At 37.3% G+C, this 20,181-nt stretch overlaps 1 protein-coding gene across 1 annotated transcript; it reads left to right on the top strand.

The window, feature by feature from the left end:
* The first annotated feature begins 2,902 nt into the window (after positions 1 to 2,902).
* On the top strand, positions 2,903 to 18,869 carry abhd12 (abhydrolase domain containing 12, lysophospholipase). Its single transcript, XM_043263583.1, has 14 exons — positions 2,903 to 3,040; positions 4,133 to 4,292; positions 12,370 to 12,491; positions 13,830 to 13,935; positions 14,692 to 14,811; positions 15,241 to 15,271; positions 15,867 to 15,912; positions 16,013 to 16,142; positions 16,284 to 16,321; positions 17,214 to 17,293; positions 17,382 to 17,464; positions 17,885 to 17,963; positions 18,204 to 18,331; positions 18,717 to 18,869. Exons 2-14 carry the CDS (start codon positions 4,135 to 4,137, stop codon positions 18,748 to 18,750), a joined length of 1,155 nt encoding a protein of 384 aa, XP_043119518.1. The 5' UTR covers positions 2,903 to 3,040; positions 4,133 to 4,134; the 3' UTR covers positions 18,751 to 18,869.
* The last annotated feature ends 1,312 nt before the right edge of the window (positions 18,870 to 20,181 follow it).

The raw sequence follows: 20,181 nt of genomic DNA, 5'->3' as shown, positions 1-20,181 counted from the left end.
GAGGGTATCTTCAAAGGTACCGCCCACACACGGCTGTGTCGCCAACAGAATCATGATCTGCAGAAGTGGCCGCTTGACACATTTTCTGCATTGTGAAGCACATGTTCCTCGCCCCTCTATCAGGTAATCCTGTAATTATTTTATTCTCTGGTTATTTGTTTATTTAACAGCAACACCCACAACTAAGCGATATGAGGGCTGAAAGGATTCAACTGCGCATCAGAAGTCAAGTTATAGACCATTAAAATGTATGTACTGTACTGTATGCACAGAGCTGGATGTCATGTTCATCATATTATACCATTGTTAAAAATTTTATTTTCACATGACAAAACATTTATATTTCAAATAAATATTGTTCACAAAATATTAACATAATAAATAACAGGGTTTTTTTATTAGCATAACCTTATTGATTTTTGAATGATCATGTGACGCTGAAAACTGGGGAAAAGGCTGCTGAAAATTCGTCTTTACCATCACAGGAATAAATTGCGTTTGTTAAAACATTTTTTATTTGTTTTACAATATTACTGATCTTACTTGTGTGTGATCAAATAATTGCAGCCTCGGTAAACATAAGAGATTTTCAAAAACATAAAAACAATGACCAGCACATGAACAGTAATGTATGTATGTATAAGCCTACATACAATGTCCCTAAAAAGTATTTAGACACTTATATTACATTTATATTACATTTAAAAACTTTTTGAAAAGCTTTGCTTGAAAAGCACACCAGTCTTTTTTTCAAATAGATGCTGCTTATTCCTTGGTTTGATATTTCAGGCTTTAACGCAGTGATAGTCTCTTTTTTTTCCAAGTGTTGTTTAAGCCTCAATTTTAGCCTTCCGCCATAAAGCTGTTAAGCACAGACCATTAAGTTTGATTAAGAATATACTGAAACTGTGGCAGAGTCTGGACTAATCGGCCTGAAGCTTGTTTTCAAACTTTCCGTTCTGCTATTCATTATGGGAGCATGCTGTCATCCGGATATTCCTTCTGATAAGCTACTGTAATTACTGGAATCAGAGATCCATGTTATCATTAGCTTTGCGCACAATGAAGAAATAAGAAAAGATGAAGAGAAAGAGTGACAGAGAGAGAGAGATGAGTGCGTATTTGAGGGCATTCAACCCCTCCTCCTCACTTGCCACGATTTAATTCAGATTCTAACACCATAATGCAGTTTTACTCAAAGCTGAAGCCTGCAGATTGTTCTGATGGGTATTGTGAGTTTTGATGGCTTAAATGAGTAAAAAGTCAGTGTGAATGCAAATGTACTTTGTTAGTGTCACTATGAAAATGGCAGCATGCCTTTTTAATGCCTTATTTTTACAGCTCTGATTATAGGTTGGGTATTCAAACAAGTGAATGAGAAAACAATGAGCAGGCAATCAGGACTTCATAAAGCAGAGAGCAGCATGGGACAGATTAATGAGAGTGCGTCACACACATACGCACTCAAGCAGCCTTTAGAAATGACACTCATGCGTGTGACATATTAAAAGAGGGCTTGCACTTTGAGCGGAGATGTGAAAAGGATCAGAGGACTGTTAACGTGTAATTTAGAGCCCAATCTGACTGCTGTTTGCACAAAAGCAACAGAAATTCTGTCAGCATCAATGCGGAGAGACATTTCGCGAGTCACGTCGACCCTACGGAGGAGGAGAGGCTTCGACGGACGAGGATGGCTCATACAACCACATGTCACTTACAGCAGCATACAGATGAACAACAGTAACTGCTTTTAATTTGGGTGTTAAAAACAGTCTCAGTGAGAACAATGGCTTCAGGAGAGAAAGTCACTAGAGCTAATGGATGGGAGATATATACGTTGCTTGTCTGCAGACTGAGTGTTAGATGACCCTGTAAGAATCATTCAGCATGTAGTTCCCACAAGGTTTGTGAAATCACAGACCAAACTGTTTTTCTTTTCTTTTTGTAGTACGAATATGTTCAGCCCATCAAAATAATAATAACAATTATAATAAAAACCCATAACATAGTAGCGAATGTAATGGATTTAACGGTTATATGGAAAGCATTATGGTGTCTACTGGTGTATGATGGATTGTATTGGTGGGACGTTAAATCCTATTGGAAAAATGCCCCAAAAACACTACAAAAAGGAATTTTGTAATGCTTTTACTGGAAAAGGTTGATGGTTTATTATGTGCGTTTTTAAATTTCTGTGATGGTTTCTGTTGTTTTCCTTTAGTGTGGAGAATACAATCAGGAAAAAAAGGTGCAAAGGTGTTACCTTAATTAAAAAAAATGACATCTCTGTACCATTTCTTGCCTTAAAGGGCACATATTAGTACCTTAAAAGCACATATTACAAAAAAAGTGAAAATGCTGGTAGCTTTCGAAGGAGTATTGCACCAATAAACGTTCTGTGCCCTTTTTGTTTACATTATTATTTTTAATCTTTATTTAAATGTGGGATATTAAAACAAATCCAGGCAGGCAGGTGAGCTGCTGGTGAATGTGTGAAAAGGCAGAACAAATATGTCTTGTGTGAAAGTATTGTGTCATTAAACTGCACGCTTTCAGTAAGTTTGTGAAAATGGTCGGGTGAAATGATCGCCCTGCTTCTCAGTGGATCTGCACTGAAGTGATGGTATACTGCCACCTTTCGGACAAAACAACCTAGCAAGAAGTAACATTGTTCTGAACGTCGTAGCTGCTTGCAGTGGTTGTTTAATCAAAATATTAGATATTATATTATTAGTATTATATCGTAATATTTTCCCTGTTGTTTAGCTTTGATGTTTTTAATAAATGCATTTAGTTTTTTGAATAATGAATACATTAAATAATGTTAGAGGGGGATCAAATGCAAATCTAAATCTAAATAAATTATCTCTCGACGCATTTCGGCACTGTTTTAATGGCAGTGGAAAGAAAGAGCGTGCACGCTCCTTCCGCTGTATTCATTGTTGGATTATGGTCACGTGAGAGGAAACTCACTGGAAAATTTTACTAGTCCACGCGCCCTGTCAAAACATCTACAATGAAATCCCATCAGAATGAACAGGTTGGGTTTTATGATTCATACAATACAGAATTCATGAATGCAACTTCATATGCATGAATTCGGATAGTTACTTGTTTTTTAGTTACACGTTTTTATGCATTGTTTATTAGTTTGATCAATCGTCTCGTTGACGCGACTGAGGCTGTTTTGGAAGTAATTCTTCTATATTTGCGTTTGTATTTTAAACTTTTAAAATACCGTTCCTAAACCCCTTTGTAGTTTAACGTGAACGGTAACAGTTTATTTTAAGTTGAACAAGTGTCTGATGGTTCTGCTCGATACTTAATCTATCACAGACCGTTCAAGCTATTAGATATTTAGCGCATACACTAAATTACACCGAATTAGAGGAAAGACTTATTTGTTTAAAAACATGGCAAGACCACATATAGCCTATTATTACACATAAGCTGACATTTTATCTTTTAAGTGGCCCAGTGAAGCAGGATGAGCAGGTTTGGTCTACACGGAAGTAAGTCTTTGTAGGACAAATGCGATGTTGCCAGACCTCTCTAAAAAAATCGCCTTATTTTCTTTGTAATGTAACATTTTTTTATATGTAAAAAACGTGCAGCGCCCTCTGGAGCTAGAAGTCCAGTATTAACTTTTGGTGCGTATATATAGAGATGGTAAAAAATATACAACATTACGTGCTGCAAAGCAGAACTTTTCGCTGATCTGGCAACCCTACACCACACGATTTAACTGAACGAAAGGGGGCGCTACGGCTCTTTGGGATTGGCCGCCGGCGGAGCAGCGCGCTGTGTGATTGGCTGTTGAAGCGTCGGAGTGGGTTGAGCTGCTGTCTGTGATTGGTTGAGCGGACGGATAGCGGGGGAGAGGCTGAGCTGATCAGCTGGTCTCTGCAGATATCCGACTCCTGCAAAACAATGTAGGGAGAAAAAGTGCTGAATGTCACAATCGCCGGGAGGAGAAACACCGGATCGCACACACTGACGCGGAACAACCGGATCCAGCACAGCTGCAAGATTTTCCTCAGCAGCTCATTCGCTCGATTCAGCGAGGATACGCTCGGGACTGCGGTATAATACCTCCAGTCTCATCTGTGTGTGTGTCTGTTTCACGTTTCAGTGATGCGAAAGCGAAAAGACAGCGCTGACCATGACAGCTCGTTCACGGGTAACGTTACACTACTGGACGGCAGCTCCGATCTAAAGCAGTGCCACAAAAAGACAGACGCTGCTTCTGACCCGGGAAGTTCGGGGACAGCGATGGGGAGACGCTACAGGAGGTGAGACTGACAGCTGTTGTTGCACAGGTGCCACTGGTGTACTCTGGGTCTATACCTGTTTTACCAGTATGAGTTTCTGAAAAGCTTGCTCAAAACTTACCTTTGGGGTTTCAACCTGTACAGACCTAGTATTAAAACAGTCTGTAACTTTTATTAACAATTCTGCATTAGTTCAAAATCAGTTAATAGTTAAAAGATAGGATAGTTACTAGGCAGGACTTTTGCATTTTCAGCATTTCAGCATCCTCTGATGTTTTTTCCAACACACTGTTCCGTTTTGATGCTTGTTAATGTGACATTTTCATGCATTATTGTCATTCTTTTTTATATCCAAGTGGCTTGAAACTCTTTTGAGGCACGAAACAACGTAGATTATTCTTTATGATTGAATCCCACTCCGTGGCTCTCTTGAGACTCTACCTAGTACTTAGGCCGTCCCAAACTAGATCAGCAACTTCTGGCCGGGGTGTGAAGTGGTTGTGGCAATCTTATGGGAGATGTTTGTAAGTTAGAAATATCTGTGAAGGCTGAATAACATTGTTTAGCTTTATTGTAGTGTACCCTTAAAGTTTGGGAAAACTAGGCCATTTATTTGCCCTAGGTTATTAATGTTTTTTTTTTTTTGTTAATCTGTGATAAAAATGTCTTGTCTAAACTTTTTGTTTGAGTACAAAACAGTCAACACAAGAATGTCAAATTTTTTGAGGTCTAATGTGCTTACGGGAACTTTTTTCAGGCATTGTTTACTATAAATCAATTGCTAGTTCAGGTGACAAACCCTGAAGTATATACATATATAAATATATACTTTTGAGGCACAGTTGTTCATAATAGCTCTTTTGCTTCAGTTAGATTATTTCTGTCTCAGTTGAGTGGAAAAAAAGTCGTATTTAGAGCCCATCGAAGCTCACTTGCATGCAAAAGAAGTTATTTTTCTAATGTATGGTTAAATGCCAAAGTTGAAGCGAGGTGATATCTTTTGCAGATTTCCTCAAAGCAGAGCTGAGTCATACAGTTCATATTTTTACTGCTTTATTTAAAATAATGTAAGATTGCATCGCTGTAGGAGGATGCATGGAAATAGTTGTGTTCATCTGTTGTCTAACCATATCTGCGCGATTCAGGTTTCGGTCTTAAATGCAAAGGTTCTAGATATTTCTCTGTTTTTTTTTCTCTGAGTTTACGGGTGTATGTTTAGTGATGTCATACTTCTCAGCCAGGACTCGCTATGCTGATCAAAGTGGGAGGAAGTTGGACATTTTGGTTCAGAATATGGAGGTAAAACACTGTACGGTTAGCAAAGAAACATTATGTACTGCCAGAACATGTTGCCAATTGGGATCCTGGAGGATTTCCCACAGATCTGTGCTTCTCTCAGCTGGTGGGGGTTGCAACCCCTAAATGCTTTTAAGATAACAGGATTGCATTAGGTTTCATGGACGCCCTGTTTCATGGAAATAGTAACTGGTTTTGAGTGAATTGCCTGTGACTTTTGACCCTGGGGGTCACTTCGATTCCTGTGTCTCATGTTTGCTAATGTTTGCTTAATGTATACTATGATTCAAAAGAACAGTAATAAAAAAGTATTGCTTTTATTCATCAAGGACACATCTTTCAAAGAATCCAGGAGACATCACAGTTTTCAAAGAAATATTAAGCGGCAAAACCTAATAATGTTAATAAGTAATCTTTCTTTATTATACCGAATAATCATATTAGAATGGTTTGTGAAGGATCATGTGACACTGGAGACTGGATTAATGACAGCCTAAAATTCAGGTTTCTCCAATGAATAAATTACTATTGAAAAAATTTTCAAATACAAAAGTTATTTTAAATACTATTAATATTTCACAATATTTTAGCATATTTCTGATCAGATAAACCTTTTTTATTATAGGTTGGCCTGAGCTGTTACAGGCTCTGATTAATCTGATTTATAGTGAGTTTTAGCTGTGTGGAAACACTTACAGCTCTTAACTAATAAGATGATGTTATGAAAGATTCCAGTATAACAAACCTGGAAAATGCTCCGTTTGTCAAATCAGCACGAAACGCTAGCAGGAAATGCTACTGTACCATCACATCTCATTTGAACTGAAATGCTACTCTACTATTGCACTGTATCTGATGGTGCAGTAATTGGACTCTCCTCCGGTGCTGTATGGGTCTGGGGTATTGGGTGCTGGGGCTCGGTCATGTGTCCGACACAGGAGCTGCCGCTGGTTAGTCTGGTTGCAGTGACCCTTGTGTGGCAGGCTTAGTTCAAGGTTAAAAGGGTCAGTGTAGCTTTAATTCACAGAATCTGTCAAATTAAATTAGCCAAAAACCCCTTTAAAATTTTGTACATCAGTAAATCGCTCTGTCCTTTTATGCTTGCTGATGAATTGTTTTATGGAAAGAGGAAGTTTGATTGCCAATATATTGCTTCCATGAAGACAATGATGGCATATTTAAATACATGTATCTCTTCTTTGTTTACTGTCAACAGATGACTGAACATTAGCATGAAATTAAAATCTCAAATTCCTGTTATCGACGAATGATTCATCCAAGCATTTAAATGAACTTTTTTGACCTCATAAGTTAATTAAAATGTTCCTTCTCTCTCTGTCCTACATTTTTTTTTTCACCTGGATGTACGTGGCGGTATGGAAGAAAGATCTGTTGCTATTTCTGTTTAATGAAGACTTTAAAATCTTAAAGGGAAAAAAAGTCTTAAAAGCCACAAAAAGTCAAAATAGGTTTAAAATAGGTTGGTTAGTTGCGTTCCTTTGTTCTTAAAGACAAGGGACTCTCTGCACATTTCAACCTGAAATTCTGGTCTGTTCTAACATCCTGGGAACAGGAGCTCTACATCAAACATAGGCCCAAGAGGCATCTAATCGTGACAATTTGGTATCTTATTTTAGCTCTTCTTAGGAAAGTGTGTCAGGTTTGATAGGAAAAAGAAGTCTTGACAAGGTGTCATCCTTGAATCTTTTTTTAGAATTTAGGAGGTCTGAAAACAAATCTTGGGAAATAAGTGTGTTAATGTAGTGAATTTGCAATGAAAGGGATGGGTGGTGTTGGTGAACTATTCATGTAATATCAACTAGCCCTTTTATTGCTGTAGTTAACATGATAAGAGTGTGTTTTGCACAGTTTGCTCAACCTCAGAGAAAATGACATACAAATGTTCACAAACATACCTTGATTCCCTCCATTAGATAAATATGAAACTTTTTTTTATGCAGTCAATGAAGTACCTACCCGTTTGTTATTTAATATAATCATGCGGTTTGCACGACTCTTAACCGGGTTGGTGGTGGTCTGTCCCGAGGCCATTTGAAGGAGACTGATCTTTGGTCAAACAGAGCCATAACTAATTCTGGCATCTCTGTCAAAACTGCTCTTCTAAGCTCCGCTGAGCGGTCAGAGACACTCATTAGGACGGGTGAAAGAAGAGAAGAGTGAAAGGGAGGACGAAAGGAGCGAGGAAGGAAGTAGAGAGCCTAAGATATTGCATGTGCAGTGTCTACAGTTTCACGTATCCTTCGCGTGTCTTATCTGTCTTATCTGATCCCATTTGCGTTATTAATACATAGTTCGATGCGAGGGCAGACTGTGTGCGATGCCGTTCCAAATCAGGTGTCATCTAAAGACAAAAGGAAATGTCTTCTTAATAAATGCCCTTGATCTTGCTTGTGAATATTCTTTTAAATGTTATGCTGTTTTCAGTTTCCGACGTTGTATATAAATGCTCGGATTCATTCTTTTGATTCATTTATTCCAAGAATGGAAGCGTTCAGTAAGACGGAATCACCACCGTTAAGCTAGTTTTCTCCGTAAATGTCACATTACCAAAGTTAAATGCATTATGAATGCCATTTCATTTTGTCTAGTGGAGGACTATCTGTATTATGTTACCAGAGGATTTTTTTGTTGTGTTAAAAGCAGGAAGCATTAGAGTCTTCTTCCTACCACAAGCGGTGTTACCAGACCTCGGTTTCTCAGTGTCACCTCAGTGTCTCTTAAAGAGTCTGATCCATCAGACCTGTCATAATCTATTACATGAAGCTATAGCTGCAGGTTTTTGAAGGTACTCCACTTCTACTGCTTCTTCTTTACCATCTTCATTCTGCACGGTTTAACAGTTGATCGTACGCCTGTCCTGGTCTCACATCCAGTCCGTTTTAAAAATGTTTGTTATAAAAATCTGTTATAAAAATTTGTTGGGCTACTTTGAGATATGTCTGCTTCGCAATTAGTCATTATAAGCTTTCTTTTTTTGTGGGGTCAAATAGAAAATGGATATGTATATTAAAATAGTAGTCAGACATTCCCATATTTTATATGTAACTGATTCACTGTAGAAAAGCTGATGTTTGTGGAAGAATATCCAGTCTATGTCAGACCCCATCCTTCTCAGTGTTAGTGTTTCTAGCTAATTATTTGTTAGCTTTTAACTATTAATCGGTTAGCATTACGTAATATAATGTAAAAAGTTCTCCAGACGTTTTCGGCAGTCAGGACTTTAGCCACAAACTGATCACGGTTATTGATAGAGCTAATATTTGGAAGTTGGCGCTCTGCAGCCGTACCATGATATTTCTGACATTGATCCGGACAGCTGTAGCTAAGAGCTCTAAAAGCATATCCTATGCCAACGTTTGCCACTTAGGAGCTGTTGTCTGGTACCAGCAGACATGAAGCAAGCCTTTGGCGTCAGACGGAAAGAGAAGAAAGAGACAAAAAAGTTTTCTTGTGATGTTTCGAAGTGGAAGTGAGCTAACTGCGACTTTCAAGAAGGTTTGAGTGGGGGATATTCTGGTTTTATTTGGGCTTAAAAGATACGTTTGAATCTAAATCCCGTGAGATCCGTCAAAAACAAGTCTTAGCAGAACTTAGCCTGGATTTCTTTCTTCTGTGGAATACAAAAGAAGATATGTTGAAAACTGTCTCAGTATTTTTTTTGTCAATACAGAGACAATCACTTAGGCTCAGTAGTATTGTATTTATTCTTCTACTTTATACTGTTCAGTGCTTTGATACCGTCTGTGTTGTTAAAAGCGCTATATAAATATAAATCATTTGATTGATTGATTGATTGATTGTAGAATGGGTATGAAATATTGTTCAGTTTGTTTCTTGCATACTTAATCCTAAATGTAATCCTAAAGTAGGCTTAGGTCAAATACACATAATTATGCATCAGTTCTTTGCCAAATACGCTGACCTGAAAGTGACCCAATCATTTATTCATGTAGGACCAGACATGCATTTAGGGTCTCACTTTTCCTGCATGGTTAATGCCAGGAGCTATATACAATTACATTAAAATGGATAAATAACAACCGCTTAGTTTTATTGTTTAAGCAATACATTGATGAGTAGGTTTTAGATTGACTAAAGAAATGCAGTGAGGAGGAATTCTCTTTTATAGATTCTGAATTAATAGCTGATGGGGTATTAATATATTATTGGATAACTATGATAGTCTTCTTAGAGTTTGATGTCTTTGCGAAATCTGAATAAACTCATTAGTGGATTGTAAAGTTTTAAGACTCATCTCTGTTTTAAGATGTACACGCTTGACTTGGTGTTTTCACAGGTTTGTGGTTTATGAGTATTTTGGTGTGTAGGTGTGGTGTGTTGGAGGTGATCATTTTTAGAGAGTTGCATCCTGTCAAATGCAGAGACTGACACACACACACACACACACACACACACAAATGTAAGTAAATGACCAAGATGCACTAGAAAAGAACCAAAACTGTCAAATTTCAAACAGCAATCAGCACTGAAAAATGCTTTACGTGCTCACAAAGGCTGCATTGATTTAAAAAATTAATACATTTTAAAAAAATGGAGCAGAATAATTGAAAACATTTTTATAGATTTTCTGATATGAATAGGGATTTGAAAAGAATTCAGAATAGATTTTTTTCTTTACTGTCGCTATTAATAAATATATGCTTCTATGCCGTGTAAGTAGAGAAATAACATTAAAAAAACGTATATAAAAGACCTGAAACTTTTGAATGGCGGTGTATAAGCACATATGTATGGTACAGTGTATTAAATGAGAAGTGTGGGATATATTGAGACTTTGTGACATTTTATTCAATATATGAACAAACGTTTTTATCCAATCCGTTAAAATATTTCAGATTTTTAGCCTGTTTTCTTTCATTTCGTCCCATCTTTTTCCTGGATGCACTAGTCAGAAACACTCTGTTCCAGTTCAGTCTGGACTCCTGATGCCCAGACAGCCATAATAATGCCCATATGGCATTGGATCAGCATGACTTAACATATTAGTGTAACCCTGAAGGTATTGAAGCTCTGGTTCAGATGCTCAGTGCAGATACTGTATGTACCTGCAAAAAAAGCATATTCGAACGCAGAACTGCGCAATCTTATACCCTAACCAGCCAAATAAACAAATAAATGGCCTGCTGTAATGGATACAAAAGGATGTATTGTCAACAACGAGTTTATGCACACACACACACACACACACACAAACAGCACCTTGGCAGTAAGCACTGTACAGTAATGAGTCTCAGTGCAGCCTGTGTGTGCTGTATTTAGCTCTGCTGTTGCACAATAGTCTTGCTATCACAATCACCTTGCACTCTCACTTACAAGAAGAAACTCTCTCACACACACACACACACACACACACACACTCAGATCAAACCTTCTGTGACTCACTGCCAGGTGACCACACCATCTTGTCTCTGCGGGGAACTCAAGATCAGCTGCTACATTAATCACCTGGAATAAGAATAGTACACGCAAGAAGTGCAGTTAAAGACGAGGTTTATTGGTTATTTGTATGCCAACACATTATATGAGTTCTCTATACCCTTCTTCCATCATTTCATGTCTTCTTTCCTCCTGCTCGTTTACATAAATGCAGAAAACAATAGATTATTTCATTTAGATTGTTCCATCTTGTTTACATTTATAAATGTAAATTCTGATTCTTGATCAAGTGAGCAGGTGTGTTCTGAAGAAAGGTCGTAGAAATGTGCGGATGCGGCATGGTGGAACTGATCCAGGGTCAGCCGGATCAAACCGGATGCTCCGCTTTGGCTTGCTTCCTGGATTATTGCTTTTACTCCTCTTTCACTCTGTCTGGGACATCTTCTTCATGTCCTGTCTTTGCTGACTCTGTCAGTTCTGCATTATTAATAGTTTTAGGAATATTCTCGGTTTCGTATGACTCCATCTTCATGGTTGCCATTTAGTGTGAAGAAACTAAAGTGTATACAGCATATACACTGCTTAACAAGGAGGCATTTATTTGATTAAAATACGGTAATAGCTGTAATATTGTGAAATATTGGTGTATTTGAAAAAGTTTTATTTCTGTAATGCAAAGTTGAAATTTAAGCATTCATTTCTCCAGTCTTCAGTGTCACATGATCCTTTAGGAATCACTGTAATATGTTAATTTGGTACTCAGGAAACATTTATTTCTATCTTAAAAATGCTTAGAATTTTTATGGAAACCATGATACAATTTTACATAAATGTATATGAGAGAGCTTGCACGTGTGTACCTATTTATTTGTGTGTGTGTGTGTTTTTGTGTGTGTGTGTGTGTTATCTGGGTTTTTTAAATAATCCCCTGGTCATGATTTTGGTAAGGAAAAATTCCTTATGCGGTTTAAGGAAATGAAACAAGCTTAATAAAACAGCTTTTCGCCACAAACCTCCTAGAATTGGAAAGTCACGCTTTAATTTGTATATTAGGCACATGCAAACACTTACAGTAGAGCTCAGGGCAGTAAGTCAGACAGGGTGAGTTTGTTCCTCTAAGTGAGCTCTTGCTTTCTCTCTAATTTTAATCATGACACTTTAGACTCCCCGGCACACTTTAGAGGTCACTGCTGGCCACAAAGATGCACACTGTCTGACCTCTGAGTGTGAGGGACATCGAGAGAGGACAGCCCTTGTTATGAGGACCGTTTAACCATTCAGTTAAAAAAATAGTCTGAAAATATTATTAGTATTGTTATTATTATTCCCATATGTGTTAAATGAACCCGTGTTTAATATAACCATTTCTTCTCTCTGTTTGCAGGGGTGGTCTGATATGGAGGCTGAGGAGGATACTGATCTGGGTGCTGGGAATCTACATCGCCATCCCTCTTATCATCAAAGCCTGTCCATCAATACAAGCAAAATTAGTATTTTTAAACTTTGGTGAGTATTTGCAACCAGTTTTTTATTTAACTATAGTTATTTAAACTATTTATTTGCCATTTGCATTTTGTTGATTCAAGCTAAACAGCCATGTACATAATCAATTATTTCCTGTTGATTTTTACATTTTTATATGGTAACATGAGTCCGTTACGAGTCCATAATTGTTCTGCTCCTGCATATGCAGTGAAAGGACAATCGTAGGGCATTTAGCCTCAGGGGAAATGTAGTATCCAAGGGGATTGTTACACAGCATTTTCCCCCCTGTGAAATATTTAGCATGCTCAGAGCAGCTAGTCGAGATATAATAACTGCACGCTATAGTATTTGAAACTTTTCAGATGTTCACCTTTTGAAACAATGCAAAAGTTTTTACGGTCACTTTTGATTAATATAAAGACCAGCAGTCTCTACTTTGTCCTTAAGAATTGATGCCTCAGCACCTGTTTTGTTCGGTTGTTTTGGTTAAAGTGATGTCCATCACAGAACAGACTCTGCTGGACTTCATGACTTTTAATAAGACATTTTGAAACATTAAAGTTTCGTGTAGCTGCAGATTGCATCCATCGTCAGCCTTTTGCTGAAGCGCCTAAACAAAGCCGTCGTTCATCCATCAGTCCTGATAAATACCCACTCTGTTTGCTGCTGAGGTCCTGTCTCATTTCAACGCCTCTCAGTTTTATCAGATAATCCCTGTTGTCACATCATGGTTTCATTTCTCCAATGTTAGTCATGTTCTGTGGTGTTTTGGGCTGATGTTAGCATCAGCATTGTCAGCAGTGTCACACTGTTTCTGTCAGCTGATGTGTTTCGCCACACACACTGCTTCTCTTTGCTGTCTGAGCTAATAACGGACAAACTGTGCGTAAAAGTGTGACAGTAAGCATCCACTTGTCTGCTTTACTCTGAGAGAAATCTGTGACTAAGGTCTGTGAACTTAGTCAAGTCATTAGTATCTTGAGAAATCTTGTGGCACACTTTCGGTTCTTAAATTGCAAACGTAATGTTTTTTTTGTTTTAGTTTTTGCAGCATGTCGTAATTTACATTGGGACGACTGTTTTCCAATTTGTTAATGTACTTTATTATTATAAACACTATATTATGTCATCAAAATGTTTTTTAAACTATTTGTATCCTTGCTAATTAAAAGTATTAATTAACAAAATACTTTTTTTAAATCAAAATGTTATCCATTATTTTCCCATCAATTCCAGATAAAAAAAAAATCTAAATCAAATTCCCTTTTTTTTATCTGTGGAATATCCTTTTTTAATTCAGAAATCCATCAGATTCAGTTTCATGTTGACTGATATCTTTTTGTCTCTTCTCTCTTTCAGTGCGAGTGCCGTATTTTATAGATCTGAAGAGACCACAGGATCAGGGCTTGAATCACACTCACAACTTCTACCTGCAGCCGGAGGAGGGAATCAACATTGGAGTGTGGTAAGAGCGCAGACACAGACTACAGCTAAAATACATGCACCGTCTGGCCTGCCTCCACCCTTCATCTCTCTGCCTGTGCCTGTCTGTCTCTCTGTCCTCACGATCTCTACCCTTCAGGTTTCTGTCGCTCTTTATCTGCCTTATGGGCATGGCTGTCTTTCTGAAGGGCGTTGAAAAAGTTCTGCACTTATTGAAACGCAGCCTGTGGCCTAAAGTGTGTAAATCTGTGGTGACAGAAGACTGCACGGGCCTGTGGCTGCTGGCCATTGGGTGTGACTGTGTGTGTGTGACTGTGTGTGTGTGTGTGTGTGTGTGTGTGTGTGTGTGTGTGTGTGTGTGTGTGTGAGTAACAGTGGGAAGGGTCACAAAAGCTTCCTGCAGCGGATGCTGTAGTTTTCTCTGCGTAAATAAACTGCCTGTGCACTGGTCAGATTCAGTATTGAGAATGAAGACTTGGTGAATTGAACAGTCTTAAAATAATATATTACAGATCAAAAGTTTGGGTTCAGTAAAAAAAAAAAAAAATTGTAATATGTATCAGCACAACTGTATTGCTGCTCAAGTAACATTTATTATTATCAAACCAGCATGTTAGAATGATTTCTGGCAAATGATGTGATGCTGAGGTCTGGAGTAATGACTGCTGAAATGTCAGCTTTTCCATAACAGGAATAAATTCCATTTTTAAAAATATTATAAAAATATGACTTTTTACTAATATTACTGTTCTTACTGTATTGTTCAAACAATAAACAGGCACACAGTACCTTCGGTGATGTGGAGGGATGCTCAGGCAAAAGATGCTGAATGGTATGACAAAAGCTTCCAGTCCAGCCATCCAGTCATCCTGTATCTTCATGGCAATGCTGGAACAAGGTACACAAACATTCGGAGACCACTTCATAAAACCAACTCGATGTCAAAAAATGATTCAGTGGGGGTTAAAGCTGGAATGCACTTTAGCAGACTAGACAGATTTTTGCCTGGAAGGGGGCAAAAATCTGAATATTTGACCACAAGTCATGTGCACAGATTATGGTTGTATCCAGACCATGGAGATCAAACCTATAAAACTGTTTTATATTTTGAGACTATTTTAGATTCTTTTATTTTTTTCTGTGTTCTAGCCATGTAACTGTGCGAGTCTGTTGTGTTCAGAATTATTTGAAAGTCTGGTAATATCAGCTAGTTAATGTATGATGCCTAGAGTTTTCTCTGTTACCATTTTTATTTTGAAAGATTTGCAGTTCATCAAATGCAGATCTCTAGGCACTTTACTTTAGTGTGGTTGTATGTGTGTTTCAGAGGAGGAGATCACAGAGTTCAGCTGTACAAGGTAAAAAAAACACACACACACACACACACATATATTTACACTATTGTTCAAAAAAATTGGGGTTAGTAATTAATTTTTATACATGAAAGAAATCAGTTGTTTTATTTAGCAAAGAATAGCATTCTATATAAAAAGTAGCATTAATGTTGCATATTATTCATTTATTTATGATTTATTGCAAATAAATGTTATTTTTTTGCAACTATTTCTATATTCTATTTGTTATGAAAATCATGTTTTCTCAAACAAAAAGTTAAGCAGGACAACTGTTTTCAACATACATAATAATAATAAACGTTTTGAGCATGAAATCAGCATATTAGAATCATTTCTGAAAGCGCAACATGTGACACTGAAGACTGGAATAATATTGAAAATTCAGATTTTCCATCACAGGCATAAATTACATTTTTAATAGAAAATAGTTATTTTAGTTAGCTAACTGTTTACTGTATTTTCGTCAAAGAAATACAAAATAAAACGCATAAATAAAAATCTACCAACTATCTACTGTAAGGTAGAATATATTTAAAATGCGAAAGAACTCCATTTGTTAATGTCAGACCCTTTATTTTTAATCTTCTTGTCTCTGCAGGTCCTTAGTTCATTAGGCTACCATGTAGTCACATTTGATTATAGAGGTATGTTGGGCGTCAGTTTTAATGCATTATCCTATAATAAGTCAGAATCTCGTTCCCAGTCTCTGAGAGAAGCGCCGTATGGCTTTGTTTATTTATGCAGGTTGGGGAGACTCAGAGGGCAGCCCTTCAGAGAAAGGCATGACGTCAGACGCTCTCTTCCTCTACCAGTGGATAAAGCAGCGGATTGGTCAGAAGCCCCTGTACATCTGGGGTCACTCGCTCGGCACAGGGTGAGATGAACATGCCTGAGCCATCTGAAGGATTTTCAAATTTTTGGAATAACATTGTAGTTTGACATAAAGGAGTTGATTGTGTTTCTGCCTCTGGTGTTTTTGAACTATTGCTGATGCTGGACATTCCTGTTTTTCCAGAGTGGCCACAAACCTAGTGAGACGTCTGTGTGACAGGGGTACGTGAACATACATTCATGTGTTTTCTTATGGGCTGGGATGTTGCAGCTGAAAACAAATAGTTTGAAACTGTATTTTTTATGCTGCTGGCTAGTGGCAAGCAGCCATTTACAGATCACTTTGAACACATGTATGAACATGTATGTCATCTAATTATTATTTATCAAAATATGTGAATAATGTCCCTAGAAGAAAAGCATAACCTTCTTATGGACATGTCCCCATAAGGAAAATGGGATCATAAAGGGACTAAATAATGACCAGGCTTTACGGTCCTGGAAATATTAGAAAATCCAAAAGTGTGATTTCAAAGCCTGGAAAAGTTATGAAAATTAAAAAAAATGTCATGTAAATTTAAATAGTAAACAGGAAGTACTTTTCAAGTAGTCCTTTTTTTTTAATTTTTGTTTTTTATTTTTTGAAAGATACGAACACTTTGTTCAGTGTAATGCATTCTAAATGAACAAAGTAAATAGACTAAAAAAATAATACAGAACATTTCTTAAGGACCAAATTAACATGTTAAGTTCTAAAAAAATTACTTTTGATTGTCAAAACATGTTTGGTCGAATTTTTTTGTTTAAAATTGGTTGATTATAGTTACAATTAGCTCATATTGTGAACGATGAGTGTTCTATGTAACAATCTAAGTTCCTTAAAGACAGAGTTTGGGAATATAATTTCTTGATTTCTTGTTAGTACAGCTCATAAGCGTGAGTTGACATTTCAGAAATAGACAAGCTTTCACAGGCCCTGTCTTAACTAGATTAAGAGTGAACTAACGTAATTGCTGAGCCCTTCTAATAGGTCTTTAAGTTGCATAAGCCTGTAGTTGATACACTGTTTTATACATTAAGGAATAATGCCAACTTTCTTCCTTTATGCTTACAGGAACGCCCCCAGACGCCCTAATTTTAGAGTCCCCCTTTACCAATATCAGAGAGGAAGCCAAGAGCCATCCCTTCTCTATGGTGAGAAACCAAGTTCCTGTTCACTCTCACATAGGCCATTGTCCATTGTGCAACAAATAATTGAACGTTTATGTATTCACATGAACAGGTTTACAGATATCTACCAGGCTTTGACTGGTTCTTCCTGGATTCTATAACTGCAAATGATATCCGTTTTGCCAGTGATGAAAAGTAGGTTCTTTTAGTCTTATATTTCTCTGTGAGTTTATATGTGAGCGATTGTTTCCTCCATGTCCACCTACGAAGCCTGCTGTGTGTTTATACAGCACAGTGTTCTTGCAGCTGTGTTGAGATCATCATCTCGGGTCTCTGTTTTGTAGTGTTTTCACACTCCAGTGGCTTCATCTTCCTCTGACGACTTGTTTTTGAAACAGAATTAATGTGCGCGTGTATAAATAGAGCGCTTCAGCCACATGTGGGCATTGATCTTTGAGTCACAGATGAAGTGATCATGTAATTCATCGCGCAAACCTCTAGTGGATGGTCCCACGCTGTATAAAAACAGATCTTTGTCTTGAATCTCTTTAAGGCAGTGCTTATTTTGAGCTTGGAGTGTCTCGAACCATTGAATTGTGTCTCTTTGTCTCTTAGCGTCAACCACATATCCTGTCCAGTTCTGATACTGCATGCAGAAGATGACACAGTCGTACCTTTTCAGCTGGGAAAGAAGGTAATGAGAGGGTTTATTTAAAACTAAAATGATTACAATAGATTCTAAAGTCATATTGGATGAGCCATATTCAGAGCTATTGTAAAACAGCTGATAGGCTCAATACTTGGATTGCAATAATTTCAGCATTTGTTATTATGAAAAATGATTGAGGCGCGTATGGCACGTATGGTTTTTATTTAATCAAACAAGATTAAAAAAAGGAATATTCAACAACAATACCAATCTTTTTATCCGCAGCTATATGATCTGGCGGCGCAGAGCAAGAGTCTGAACGGTCATAAGGTTCAGTTCATCCCATTTCCCAGCTCTCTGGGCTACAGACACAAGTTCATCTACAAGAGCCCACAGCTACCAAATATACTCAGGTGCGTATGCTTTACAAACTGCTGCTATACGTGTTTTTCCTATTGCTTAGTGCTGACAAAACAGTTTGGCTACATTCATCTTTTTATTTTGTTGGTTGGGAATACGGTCTATTTTTAGGTTTGCGCCAGGTGGTGTAGTTTTTACATTCTGCTCCAGGTCCCTGGCCAACAGCTGTAGTGATAGTAATTCAGACTGAAATCACTGTCTATATGTTCCAGTTTGTGCTGAAATTGAACACAGATATATGGTTTTATTTGACATATGGTTAAGTATTTAAAACCCCCATCAGGAAATTCAGTTTGATTAAATGGTTAGGACTGAAATTGGTTGAATTAAAATTTTAATTTTAAGAAACCTAATTTGTTTTCTTTGTCTCCGTCTCAGTGATTTTCTCAGTGCGCCACATCCTCACATGTAGTCCGGATAAATTCAGCCACCTGCCCGCCTAACACACTCTCAGTTAATAACACACACACACACACACACACACACACACACACACACAGTCTACATGATCTGCACCATGTACATCATGTGTACATGCACACGAGCATGGACTGAAGATGCACTGGTTCTTTTGCATTACTTTGTTCACTTACAACCCGGAGGAAGAAAGTTGAAAGTGACAGGGCTGGGTGATTTCTTACCACGCCCCCTGTTTCCATGGTAACAGATCTGAAGGGGCAACTGGAGCACAAAGTATGCAAAATAATATGCAGATATGCACTGAAATAAGTCAACAGCCCTCTTCAAAGGAGAGACATACTGAAGTTTTTTTTTGGCAAGGACCACAAGGATTACGGTCAAAGGGACGAAGCAGGACAACATGCTATAATGATGTCATTGTCAGTGCTTGCTGACTGCAATTCACTCCTTTTTTTATGAACGTAAAACAACAACAATATCATGGACCTTATTTCAATTCTGAAATCCACTCAATGTGAACAGCGAGTTGTTTTAGGTTGAGCTTGAATTGTGTACAATAAAGTGTCTTTTTTTTTCTTTTTTTCTTCTGTCTTCATATTTCTCCCATTTTGAATCATGATTTAAAGTGCAGAATTTTGTGCTGCTTGGCATTAAAACTCTGTGATATTTTTATGCAATGTTTTGTGTATTGTGCTAATGCTGTTGTGTTTGGTTGGTACATATGCAACTGCATCGGAACTGAATGAGCTCTTGAAATTACAATTCCCTTTATTTGGTTGCTCAATGCTATTTTGCATGCCTGTTACTGGAGCAAAAGTTTGTTGCACAGTCAGAAGACATCAGAAAACTGTACTGAAATAATCCTTTTGTTTACTTGGTTATGTGGGTTACATATTTTCTTTAGCCTTTATACTCTCACTTTGCACATTCCAAAAAAAAAATAAAAACATTTAATTATTACTATACGTTGAATACCAAAATCGAAAACCTTACTGACAAGTGTTAAAAGAATGATTTGATTTAGATTTAGTAATATTACATTTAGTACCCAAATGCTAGAAATTATTGTTCAGTAAATATTTTATGCTCATCAAGGCTGCTTTTTTTAATTGATCAGAAGTACAGTAAAAACTAATGTTGTTAAATATCACAATACCAGTTTTTTTATTTAATATATTTTCAAATAAAGATTTCCTTTGATCGCAAAGCTGGATTTTCAGCATTTTCCAGCCTTCAGTGTCACATGATCCTAATCGTTCTAATATGCTGATTTGGTGCTCAAAAACATCAATGTTGAAAGCAGTTGTTTGTTTTTTTTGTGTGGAAACCATGATGCCTTTTTCAGGATCCTGAACAAGACATTTATAATGTTACAAAATATTTCTGATCAATTAAATGCCTTTTTTGTTTTTCCAATAAAAAT

Source organism: Puntigrus tetrazona, chromosome 17 (assembly GCF_018831695.1).
Source record: "Puntigrus tetrazona isolate hp1 chromosome 17, ASM1883169v1, whole genome shotgun sequence".
Classification (NCBI taxonomy): domain Eukaryota; kingdom Metazoa; phylum Chordata; class Actinopteri; order Cypriniformes; family Cyprinidae; genus Puntigrus; species Puntigrus tetrazona.
This window is presented reverse-complemented; position numbering and strand designations above follow the sequence as displayed.

What these genes read in the sequence shown, in the direction of transcription:
- abhd12 (XM_043263583.1), top strand. Translation starts at nt 4,135, where the DNA reads ATGCGAAAGCGAAAAGACAGCGCTGACCATGACAGCTCGTTCACGGGT. An exon ending in GGAATCAACATTGGAGTGTG is followed by an intron (nt 13,936 to 14,691) that starts GTAAGAGCGCAG and finishes AACAATAAACAG; the next exon opens with GCACACAGTACCTTCGGTGA. An exon ending in AGTCACATTTGATTATAGAG is followed by an intron (nt 15,913 to 16,012) that starts GTATGTTGGGCG and finishes TTATTTATGCAG; the next exon opens with GTTGGGGAGACTCAGAGGGC.